Source organism: Stegastes partitus, unplaced genomic scaffold (genome assembly GCF_000690725.1).
Source record: "Stegastes partitus isolate 25-593 unplaced genomic scaffold, Stegastes_partitus-1.0.2 Scaffold118, whole genome shotgun sequence".
Taxonomy (NCBI): domain Eukaryota; kingdom Metazoa; phylum Chordata; class Actinopteri; family Pomacentridae; genus Stegastes; species Stegastes partitus.
Window position 1 is genome coordinate 618,181 of NW_007577849.1, and position 13,111 is coordinate 631,291.

The 13,111-nt window shown below is 39.2% G+C and overlaps 1 protein-coding gene across 1 annotated transcript in view; it reads right to left on the reverse strand.

Moving 5' to 3' along the window:
- Positions 1-11,552, reverse strand: part of gmds (GDP-mannose 4,6-dehydratase) — a 190,412-nt gene extending 178,860 nt beyond the window's left edge. The window contains exon 1 of the mRNA XM_008278193.1: positions 11,347-11,552. Within this exon, the coding sequence (XP_008276415.1) occupies positions 11,347-11,445 (99 nt within the window). The 5' untranslated portion in view covers positions 11,446-11,552. The remainder of the gene's footprint in view (positions 1-11,346) is intronic.
- Between the last annotated feature and the right edge of the window lie 1,559 nt (positions 11,553-13,111).

A 13,111-nucleotide genomic window follows, 5' to 3' on the forward strand; every position in this document is an offset into this window, starting at 1 on the left:
ATGTATGTATGTATGTATGTATGTATGTATGTGCACATCCATGGGAAGGCCTGGGCAATAACATGACAATGACATGTCATAATCCAAACACAAATTTCGGTTGTATGAAAATCCCCTAAGCTTATCGTATCACTTGTTTATGGACCACTTCACTCTCTGTTGCTCTCGCTGGGGATTCTTTACAGGTCTACCAGAATGCACTACTTTGCAGGTGCCCTGTTATTATCTGCAATAAATAGACCAAACTGGACCAAATAAGATGGCTAAAATCAAAATAAACTTTTTTCTCCTGGTGGTATTGAAAAATAAGTTACTAACAAGTACCAATAATTATCGATATCTTCTGTAATGAAACATTCATTTAGCCCGTGGGTATACGTGGTTTGCACAAACACAGTTGCAATCACACTGTTAGTAAAACCAATAATATACAAACGCATACTTCATAATTATTCAAATATTCTTGTGAAAGGATGTGTTTGTTATTTATTTTGAGTGTAGTTTTACAGCTTTATGTGCATTTCATGTTTTTTATGTATGTGTAATAATGCGTGAAACTGACTTGCGCACATTTTTTTCTATTTAACTGCAGAGAACATTAGGCCTCTTCTGTCATACAATTAACATATTAGTATGCCTATTCTTATTGTGATGGCACACGGGCAGGGGACGACATGACACATTTATTGGGCAAAATAAGAAGACCATTTCAACTACATGCACAAATTGACGCGTTGTAACATTTTCAATAAATCGGTACACTTTCAGCCTAACAGGCATAAACTGCCTTTCAATGTTCATTTTGAACTGTTGCTGATATATTTCATTTTCAAGCTTTATCGGCTGATACTGATAATGACACTGATATCATTACACATCCCTATATATTTGTTTTCTCTATTTTTCTGAACGCCCTTATTATTATTATATCAGGGCAAAGAACAAAAACTAAATTCTTAAATCTGTTGCCGATGTTAGATTAAATCAATCCATGTGTCTGAAAAATGTTAACAATGTTCGTTCATCAGAACAACTCCAGGAGTACTATCATTAGCTCCAATCAGCATTCCCATCATCATCATCATCATTATCACATCATCATTGTGTGGTTTCATTACGAGGCTGGATATGCCTCAGAAGGTGGTACTGCTGTGTGCACATGTGTGTGTGAGAGGCTATGTGACGGTTTCTCACAGGAAAGCAATTCAGTTTATGCTCTTTCACCTTAAAAACATTTCCTCTGCTGATGTGTTGCTTGTGCAGTGCAGAGAAGTACAGAAATATAATCTCCTAGAACACAGAGGTACAGTTAAAATTTTAAATAGGATAAAAGTAAACAAGTTCAGAATTCTAACCCGACATACAAAGACAATTTTGCTCCTTTAGTTTCCATTATTAGGTTACAAAAAAGTGATTTCAGTTCGCAGGAAAATGACCCAAGTATCATCGAAAATCTGTGGATAGACCTCAAGAAAGCAGTGTCTGCAAGACAGCCAAACGATCTAGTAGAACCAGTAGCCTTTGCAAGAATGGGCAAAAATCCCTCAAATAATAAGAAGCTGGCAACAAATGACACTTATAAGCTGTGATACTTGTTAATCGAAATACTGGCTATGCACGAGGGGCAAACTTTTGCTTTGGGCCTTTTTCCTCTTTTCTTACTTTCTCACTGTTGATGACGGAAAAAATTAAAAAATATAAATACAGGGGTTGCGTGCCAGCAAGTCAAGTTGCAGTTTACATTTATGTCTGTCCAGATTTAACTTTGTACCTTTTGTCACCACTTCATTATGTTATACTATCAGCTTTTACTATTTCTATCACACTTTGTCAAAATTTGCACAGTTATTCTTGTCGCCAATAAGAACATGTTTTGTGAGGTCACAGTGAACAACAAAAATCCAGTCAGTTTATTCTCAAGTTTAAGTGAACGCTGATCCCAAGTTTGAAGAAATTCCTTTCAGGCATTTAGGAGATATCACATTCATGGGAAATGGGGCAGATGGACAAACAAAATGGACTAAATGGACTAAAAACACAGCATAAAAATCTTGCCAAAAATAATAAAGACATGTGTCACCTTTAACTTTATGCCTTTTGGAAATCAAGTCATGTTTTACTTGCTCAGCTTTTTACAGTCATAGAAATGTGGACACCAAAACCTTTGCACAGTGCTGTAAGCTGTACGGAAAAAGTTAGAAGATACCTGCCACCTACAGAGGTGAAGTGAATCAAGTTATTTATTAGCCAAATAAATTCTTTTCAAAGGCAAAACAAAATCTTTGTGAACAAAAAGTTGACAGTTAAACAATAAAATCTCATCAGGTAGAGATATGCACACAATGGAAAAAAAAACAGCTAAAGTTTCAAACGTTGGTCTTCCCATTAAATCAGTCTGTTGAGCAGAAATGACTGTAAGGAATGTTTTTCTAACATTTGTATGATGAGGTACTTTCATGCAGTATTTTTACTCACATAGCTCTTCCTCTACTGTCACTGGGTCACTTTCACTTACATGAAAACCCTGACTGATTGTACGTTACATGTTAAATTCATTATTGATAAATCTGATTATTTCTCCAGATTAAGCATCTGGTCTCCAATGGTCTCCTGGTCTCCAGGACAGGAGGAACCTGCAGCGGGTGGTAAGAGCAGCTGAGAGAACTGTTGGGACCACACTACCTCTCCTGAAAGACAGCTACACCAGGCGACTTCAGAAGAAGGCCACATTCATTGCAAAAGGACCCCACTCACCCTGGACAGTGGACACCCCCTGTTCTCCCCTCTACCCTCTGGTAAAATATATCGAACAATGAAGACTAAAACAAACCGTTTCAAACACAGCTTCTACCCGCATGCTGTGAGAGCCATCGCCCCACCCTCACCCCCACCGAACCCCTCACTGCACCCAACTCCTCAACCAACCCAGAACTGATCCCCCCCTTGCACATACCTCAGGACAACAATTTGCACTGGATTAGAATTTGCACATGCCACTTACAATGTTGTAAATACTGTCTGCTGTAGTGTGTACTGTAAATACCTCCCTTGCTTTAATATTTTACATTTTATACTTCATATATAAATATTTGTCTTTCCTTTCATGTTATTTTATATTTTACTTGTGCATTGCTACCACAAAAGGATGCTACAACAATATTTCACTGCTGTAACACGGCCTTTTCAGCACTGCTCCCACAGTGACAATAAAGAACTATTTTATTCTATTCTATTCCAATGAAATCAACAACGACATAATAAAGACCCATTATAATTTCCAACAGGCCAAGCTGACCATTCAACAAGAGTCTAAAACTCAAAGATATTCAGTTTGCTATTATGAAGGACAGACATTTACATTTGTGTCATTTTCAGCATTAGAACATTGGTCTTTTGGTCTTTCTTGATACATAAACTGCAGTAAAGAGTGGAACTTATTTAATCAAGAAGAACATTAACAGCCGCTGACATTGCTGATACCAGAGAGCAGACAGTAAGGGTGTGTGATGTCTTTGAATTAACACCACCACTGTGAGTTTGGTACCCCCTGCTGGCGAAACAGTGAGGTGACGTGAAATACTGAGGTCTTGACAAGTAGTATGACAAGGACAGCTCTGTGACCTTTGATACCCAATTAGCTTGAATTTATCTGCCCAACATTAAGCAGAAAAGACCAAAACGCTTCTGGCACAATCCAAAATTTAAAGAGCTTAGTCTGCGTGCCTGCAGGCACGAAGTCCGTATTTATATAAACACAGAGGCCATGGATGCATTTACTTGTCATTGTGTACAAGCTATAAATGAATCACTTTAATGTGTTTTCTTTAGACCACAGGCAGAAGCTGCCAAACACACCACTGGTCTGCAATTAGGCCTGATATGCTGTAATGAAGCTGTAATCACAGACCACAACACACACACAAGGTTGCGCTCATACTTGAACACACACACAGCATTAAGTAGGAACATTTGGTGTGCGGAGCAGCCTGAATCTCTCTCCTCTACTTCAGGACTACTCATGGCGTGTTGCTGAAACAAACAACAGAACTTGTTGGAATCAACACAATTCAGGAATGACAAGCACTGAAGCAGCGTCATACAGAGTGCACACTGCAGATACAACTACAATGGAAATTTAGAGATGCAACTAACAATTATTCCATTATTACTGAATCTGTCAGTTTCTTTAGCTTCAGCTTTTTTTCAACAATATAACAAAAAATAAATAAAATAAAAAAAACTCCCTGGTTCCAAAAAGCCAACAGCAATGTCTCCAGGTTGTTTGTTTTGGCTGAGCAAAACATGACATGCCACCAAGATAAAACTCAAAGATATTCATATCACAGAATGATTAAACACTGGCATAAAACAGAAATTCCTCATATTTGAGTAGCTCCAGCCAGAGAATGTTTTGTCCAAACTGTCAAACCTTTAACTAATTTCTCAACAAATCATTTCACTGCTAAACACTTTTCTTTCTTTGCAAAAGACAGCCACAGTGGGCCTTGTTTGACCGTGTTATCTGGCATGTCATTTAACCCAAGCTAGTTCTACCAGTGTGCATTAACTGCTAAAATATCCACATGCAGGAGTGCTGTTGACTGCAGTTACATGTAGTTTCACATTTCTTACACACCAATTACTGACTGAACTTTTGACTGGAAGTATGTGGTATGCCTATACAGTTACATTAGAAACAAGGACTTCCCATGGCCATGGTATTACTGAGGTCACTTCACTGATTCAACCCTCTGGATGTAGAGTGCAACAAAGTACTATGAAGAGGAAAAAGCGATCTAATGTACTACAACAACATGAAACCAGTTGACAGGTGAAGTTAATAACATTGATAATCTCCTTACAATGAGCCCTGTGATACACTGGTGACCTGTCCAGGGTGTCCCCTGCCTTCGCCCTAAGTCAGCTGGGATAGACTCCAGCCCCTAACCCTAACCCCCCGCGACCCTAGTGAGGATTAAGCAGTGCATAGATAATGGATGGATGGATGGATGGATGGATGGATGGATGGATGGATCTTCTTACAATGCAGTGGTCTGCTTGGAAACCCTGAGTCCTGGCATTCATGTGGATGTTAGTGTGACACATACTACCAATCTACCAGCCCTGCATGATAACAACACCCCACAATAGCAGGAGCCTCCTGAAGCAGGACAATGTGTCATGCCACACCATAAAAACTCCTCAGGAACAACCAAAGTAACGCAACGAAGAGCCCACAGCTCTAAACTCCCTAGATCCCAATCAGATCAGCATCTGCCGGATGTGCCAGAACAGTCTCCACCCCACAACCAACAGTACCCAAAGGATCCACTGCCAACATCCCAGTGCCTAAAACCACAGGACACCTCTCAAGGTCCTGAGTCCTGCTCCTACAGGTCAGAGACGCTTCAGAAGCACAGGGTGCAAATAATTGTTGTTTTATTGCTGTGACTGATCTGTGCATGCACTGTATGCCAGTGGATTCACAGTAGCCAAACCTAGCAGGCCTAGCAGAGAGGTAGAGTTACTTTACCATAAGCCTTATCAGAGAGCAATAAAACATCCTAAGGTTCAACAGGGAGATGCTTACTTTCTACTGACTTCAGTCAGCATTTCTGATAAAGATTAAATGTAATAATAAATTTAGTTTACACTGCTGCACGACTCCAGCACCAATATCACAGTTTATAGTGATGGCGCATGAAGGATATATCATTCCTTTAATCCAAAAGATTCATCTCTTTTGTTCCTCAGTGGTCAGTTTTTGAAAAGACTTTGGCTCTTAAGCAATACACAAACATTAAAATATGTGAACGAGGACTGTCTTGCAATGTTTTGCAATCATCTTACCACCACGGCATCATCATTATTAACATCATATCATGTGTTGGTTCATAAAGTCAACTGCAAAATCTGAGCATGAGCAGTTCCCTTGTTAACTAAAAATTAATTCAGCTTTTTACAACTAACTGCAGCTGAACTTACATCTCTTTTCCTGTATAAACACAGGTTGCCAGACTTCGTTCAGAGGAGGAATCAGCCTTTAAGGAGCCATCAGCAGCCATTATGAGCGACAGAGGAGATGTGTGCACGGATTCTTAGCTTTATGATTATTATTGCTGGCGCTCACTCAGACTCTATGCTGTGCTGCTAACAGTGGAGTCAGGGGAAGGAGGCGAGGAAGGAATGAGAGTGTATTAAACGCCAACACAGGATGAAGAAAAGAGGCTTGTAGGATGAACATCAAACAACTCAAGGGGTCATATTGCAATGCAGCGTTGATTTGCCAGCCAGAGGAGTTGAAGAAAGAAGTGTGAACCTAAAAGCCAAAGAAAAGTTTTACTGTCACAGTAAGGGTAAACCTGTCCTCCTCGTAACCCTGGCTCGTAAAACAGCACTATCAGCCAGAGCCCCTGCCCAGCTCTGCAGCTTTGCCTTGGCACTCAGGTGGTCTCCCATAACTCACACCCTCTCACCCCAATACTTCACACTGAGACAGCAGTCAGAAATATTCAGACTGAGCAGCATGCTTCCCTGAAATTTATGAACAGTAGTTAGGCAGGTGATTTATGGCATCACTGTGACCCCTGTGGCCTGGCTAGTGACTTCTGAGATGGTGTATCCAGATGCCTGCCTGCCTCCTGCATAGGCTTTTGGTATTCAACAGTAACGCCATGACCGGCAAAATAAAAATGAATTAACACTGTTATTCTTTTTTTCAGTTAAAGAGGGCAAGGGGAGATGGAGCTTTGGAAAGTGCTGCCTGACAAAGGAATGTGAGATGTTGAAAATGACTTTCCAAGACCTTCGACAGTTGTCTCTCCAGGGCTGCATTCTGGTTAACTGACAACTTTTACCTCGAACCATGAAATATTCCTTAAGCTTCTGCTTATTCCCTGCTGCTTATTTGCTCTGATGCAAATCATCTTGCAGAGACAGACATTACTCTTCTGTGTGTGCATAACAACACAAGTCCATACAAATATCCACATAATTATGAATACATGCACAAACAGAACCAAGGCTATAAATGCCTTGGATAGGTTTTTATTACTGCACTTGCTTGAGCAATGTCGTAAAAACAAAAACGTCTATTCTAGTCTTTCAGGACATTAAGGTTTCTCAAGACCAGAGCACTTCTTTACTGTAGAAAGGTCACGTGGAAGAGTTGTGCTAACATTATTTCCACGACTGCTACTTAAACTGCACGTATTGTGATTCAAAGATCAGGGAATATGGACAATATGGATAAGAGCTTCTCTCATGGCATATCTAATTCTATTTTAACTTTTATTCCCAAAATAAACTGATAAAACCATTTTAAACAGTTCATGGAATTTTAGTTACATTTATAACTAAAGTAATTGGAATGGAATGTGTAACAAATGCCTGGCAAGTGAAATAAACAGCACCGATCATCTTGTTGCAATGCAATGTGCTGCTTAGAAAATTTGAGTCCTGCATTAATGTGGATATTACACTGACACACTGTCCATACTATTGCAAACCAAGCACACACCCCATGGCAACAGCAATCCACAACAGAAGCAGCCTCCTCCAGCTGCACGATGCACTCTGATGCCACACTGAAAACACTACTCAGGAATGGCTTGAGAAACACAACAAAGAGCCCAAGGCACTGGCCTTTGCCTCCAATCTCCCTGGATTCCAATCCAATCAGCATCAGCAGAATGCGCCGGACAAGCCTGATCCACTGAGGCACCACCCCACAACCTTCAAGACCTAAAGGATCTACTGTCAATGTTCTGGTGCCAGACAACCCAGGACAACCCCAGCGGTTCCACGTCCATGTTCTGATGGTTCTGAGCTATTTTGGCAGCAGAGCCGGGGGCTACACAATATTAGGCAGGTGGTTTTGATGTTGTAGCTAATCAGTGTAATATAAAGTATAGGTAGAGGATATTCACAGCAATCTTGTCCAGATGAATGTGGTGGTAATATGGCTTATTTCCCAATTGTTCACTTTTGGTGAGAGTGTTGTGTATTGTTGCTTTGGATTTCATAAATTACCGTCACACCAGAAAATTTGCTATTAGCTCCTAAATCACAGGAACAGAATGTGTCTTGTTAACTCAATTTGTACAACACGTGTAGTGTGGTTATAAAAATAGGTCTGAGGACCATAACTGTCATAACAGTCATGTCTCCCTCAGTTTTGCTTTGGCCCAATTACCCGGTATGTGACAGTTGTGGTATAATCATGCATCAGAATTCAAGGGTTAGCACTGAAGCAACTGATTGCAGGGAAACAGGCTTGAATTTTAATGTATGCTGTTTAAAGAAAAGATGTGAGTTAAATAAATTTTTGGGTTTTTTTGTCGTTTTCTTTTTAATCCCCATTCATTTTGGACCTCTGACGTCCAACAAAAATCGGATGTGAACCTTTGAATAACAGGTTTAAGATGCCCTGGTATATAATATAGACTGTCTAAATTGCCATATAGAGGATCAATTCTGTGTAATTAACTTGAAAGAAAGGATTGAGTGCAGAAACTAATCATGCCTATTTAATTCATATAATATCATGAATTTGTATTCATCCTTTGAATGAATTATGAACTTATCGATTCATGTGATTCTGCCCATGTGTGTTAAGAAATTGTAATGACATAATATAGAGATTAATTTTTTCTGTGTAGAAACTGACACATATTAATATTACAGTAAACAGAAGACAGCAAAATTCAATCAGTAAGCTTTACCAACATGCCTACGAGAAATAAAACAATAATAATTATAATAGTTATTATGATATAGTTACTACATAATTACAAGTTAATTAAATCTACCATACAACTAACTGCATTCAACTTGAGAAACGAAAACATTAAAAAATTATGCAAAAGCCAACTGATGAATCATTGATTTACATTTTTTGCGCAACTGCAAACCAATAAACATTTACTATGTTAAACTGGACACCCTCAAATCAACAATATCTAATCCCCGTCTCTGACTAGAATATAGAATGGGATATTGTTTGTCTGTTTTTCATGAAAGACTGAGTTATGGGTCTTTTCCTGTTCACACAATGGTGATGACATCACTTCCCAACCTGCTAGGATAAAATATGCAATATTAAAGCCATAGGAGTAACATGATAGCATCGTGATAATATCATCACTCTAACAGTGTCAACACTCACCATGCTCACGTCATTCAGTCTGTACAAGAGTACCAGTAAGGTTAGGTCTTTACCTTTAACATCCCCTTTTGACCGAGAGTTTGCAACTCAGAGGTTAAGAACAATGACAATAGAGACTATTACACAGAACACAATACCTACTACGAGCTACTTCATATTGGTTATTGTGGCAACAGATTGTTGGGAAAAGACAGCTATTTTAATGAATTTTCCATTGGATTCTATATTCTGGTCATCACATTCCACCGCTGTTAGTTAGCTGGTCAGTCACTGGCAAACAATCAATCCTGTACTCAATATCCCCTTTGCACTTGCATAACACTCCTCAGAAATTTCCTACCCCTCCACTTTTTTGAAAACAAAACTTTTGCGCTTGTTAGTTTAAAAATGTAATTAGCAGTTCCTTTTGGACAATACGCGAAAAGGTTTTTGGAACTTTGGCAATTTAAAGCAACTTTAAGCTCAGCGTTTTGGTGTTACCGACAAAAACGTTAATGTTTTAAAGTCATGTGGCAACCTGTTATATCACATCTCATGATGAACAAGCCAAATGTTACGGGGTTTTAGTGTGTATCTGCAACATCATGAAATATCCCAAAATGGAGAGTGAACATCAAAAAATTGTTTTAAACTCAAACAGACTAGATATGCTTTACGGAAGCCTATGGAGATGAAGCGATGAGTTGGACAAGATGATAATCACTGGCATGCTTGTTTGTAAATATGCAAAACAGCACTGGATCATCAAACATCTCCAAGAAATTGAACAAACAGAACAGGATCGTCAGATAAACATCAGGGAAATTGCTGACATAGTCATCATGATATTTCAACAATTCAGGCAACACCTTCGTCCACTTTGAACTTGCACCGCACACTGTCAAATTCACGCCCAAGTTCCTGACTCCAAAATAAAAGACACACTGCTCTGAATTCTGCAAGGATCTCCACCACACACATATCAATGTCAACAACAACATGATGATGTCCCAGAATGATTACAAATACAGACGAGATGCAGGAGTGCAGGCAACACAGAGACAACACACTATCAACAAACCAACACAACAAATACCTACACTTAGTTGTCAGTTTATTAGGTACAGCTAATTAAAACCACTGCAATCTAATACAACAGTGTGGAAAACATCTTACCTTCAGGAAAGTTAGAATGTTTAGTTTTTGTTATTTTAGAAAGGCAATGATTTTAGAGAACCAAAAGCAACTGTGAGACTTTGCAGAACCATTTCTCTAAAGCTGTTGTTTCCACACATATTTTAACAGTGCGTCCATTCAGCCACATACAACCAATTAGTTGTGACCAACCATGTATACACTACTTTTGTTGCAATGCAGTAGTAGTAGTAGTAGTAGTATGTGTAACAAGTAGTAGTAAGTAATGTCTTTCCACGTTTTTATCAGTTAACGTGTGTACGATTGAGGTTTACCTGTGATTTAGCTAGAGCTCTTATACAGACTCCTAAAGACTGGAGGGATGAAAGCTACATGGAAGAACTCTGAAAACAAACTGCTGAACAACGTAAGACTGACACAGAACCTGCAGCCAAAAGAAAGTAACTGGACGGACACAGTGTGACGCCTCAACGAGGTGGTGTCCTGAGCAGAACAAGGACATTTTTGACAGAACAATCTTATGTGTACTTATGGACTTATTTGTTCCTGTTTAGCTGCTCCTCACAGAATTTTACAGGACAAAACCTCACTTCATGGAAAGGTGGCGAATGTGTAACCTGGAGATTTTACAGCAGTCTCAGGGGTAGATGTCTAAAATGACAAGAGGAAGGAGATTTTGGAAAATCCCTTTCCCTTGAAACATGAGGTGAAAACATAAAGCTAATTCCAGCTCCAGGCTTAATCTCCCCCATTTCAAAAGGTTTAGCACATCAGCAATGCCACAGACAAAAGACATGCAAAAGATGTAGTTTAGGTTTCACAGTGACCTGACACATGGGTAACTGACACCAGCAGCTTTCAACAAAACATCTGACACTCCTCAAGAACAACGTGGAAATATATGTTCAGAAGTAGCAGCGACAAAAACTGTGCCTAGAAAAAAAAAAAAAACACGAGAAAGCACAATTTTGTGACTTTGGCTTTGAACAAGTTGATCCCACAGTGCAGCTAACGTAGACACAGGTTGAGTGCTTCAGTAACGTTACCTGGCCGGTGATGCCGGTGATAACGGCCACCTTCCTTTCCCTCTTCAGCTCTCCGTTCACCGCGGAGCTGACGGTAGCAGGCTCGGAGCACTGGGCCATGTCTGACCGGCTGACTGTTTACAGGCTGCTACCAGAACCGACCAGAACCGTTTGTGAGTTTACAGTGAGAGTCCCGACGAGCCTCCTCAGCATCCGTAAACCAAACCGGACTCTTCGCAAAAGCATTACGTAGCAGGAAGTGGCTGTGAGACCGACCAATGGGAAGAGAGCAAATAGTAGCAGCAGAGGAGGGTTCATTAAAGAGCGGCAACCTGTGTGAGGGCTGAGTGCGCTCTGGCACAGCGCCACCACCAGGACGGATCGAGAAACACAACGTTCTGTTTTATCCGAGACACGATTAATGTGGGTGTGTATTTCTAAGTAGTACATCTCTAAAGATATAATTAGTGTTCGTTTGGCATATGGTTAATTGCTCACAAATCTAAGCATTACTTTATTTTGTGAAATCATCATTTTTGTTTTGTTTTGTTTTGTTTTGTTTTGTTTTGTTTTGTTTTGTTTTGTTGCCAAACAGTAAAAAGAAGAAGAATTAATATTTTATTTTTACACTTTTAAAAACAACATGTTTTGGCAGACAGCACAAAAGCAGGATACCCTGAAACATAACAACAAGTAAGATGAAGTTAAAACAAAAACAAACAAACAAACTACAAATTCAAAATGCAACAAAAGCAGAATTGTTCACGCACAAGACCATAACAGTCAAGTCAAGACAAGTCACCATTATTTGTATAGCACATTTAAAACAACAGCCAACGTGCTGTCCTGATGAATGGACCTAAACCATGGCAGCAAAATGTCCTCACAGCATAACAGAGCCACCAGGTACCCTCACTGGGGGTCAGGGGTTCAGACTTTTCCTTTATTTTTCATCTGAATGTTAGTCTTGCATTGTTTTAGTGTCTTATGATACATTTTTGGCTCGAAATCTGATTAGCACACTTGTCATGGGTACAGGTAGCAATTTTTAATGTTCTACTGTCCAAATTAATGGAGGTTTGGAGGCTCAGAGGGTTAAAAAAAAAAATAATAATCCGGACATTATGAAATAATGTATTGTGAATGAATAAAGATGCAATATATAGCAATGAAACAGTTTGTTGCTTTTCTGTCATTTTTATGTAATTCCATCAGTTGTTCTCAAATTCTTTTTTTTTTTTAGTTCACAGTGACATTTCTATAATGTATTAATTAATGTAGTGTCTTTATCTGTCAGTCAACACAACAACACAGCCTGGCTGTTTGCTTTGCTCTGAATTATTACATGATAAGTACATTTACAGGATTCACCTCATAAATAGCGAAGAACTACAATATTATGGTGTATTTTATATGCAGTTTAGCAAAGCAGTTTCAATGACACTTAAATGAAAATTTCTTAACATATTCTAAAAGACAAGTAAAGATTCCCTCTTTAAAAGGAAGAATCCAAATATCACCACTAAGACCATCTTGATGAATCTGAACAATTCTGCTAGCAAATTCTCAAACAGACACTACAACAGACACTGAACAAGGTTGGTCTCCGTGGACAATGACAAAGGAGGACTCTATTTCACCAAGACAGACACACAAAAGTTCCCCTGGACAAAGAAGAAAGCTTTTGGTTGTCATTTCCATGGTCAGAAGCAATTAGAATGGAGTTGTATGGACACAGGAAAGTAACCATGGTTTGACAAAAAAAAAAAAAGCAGAAGCAATCAAT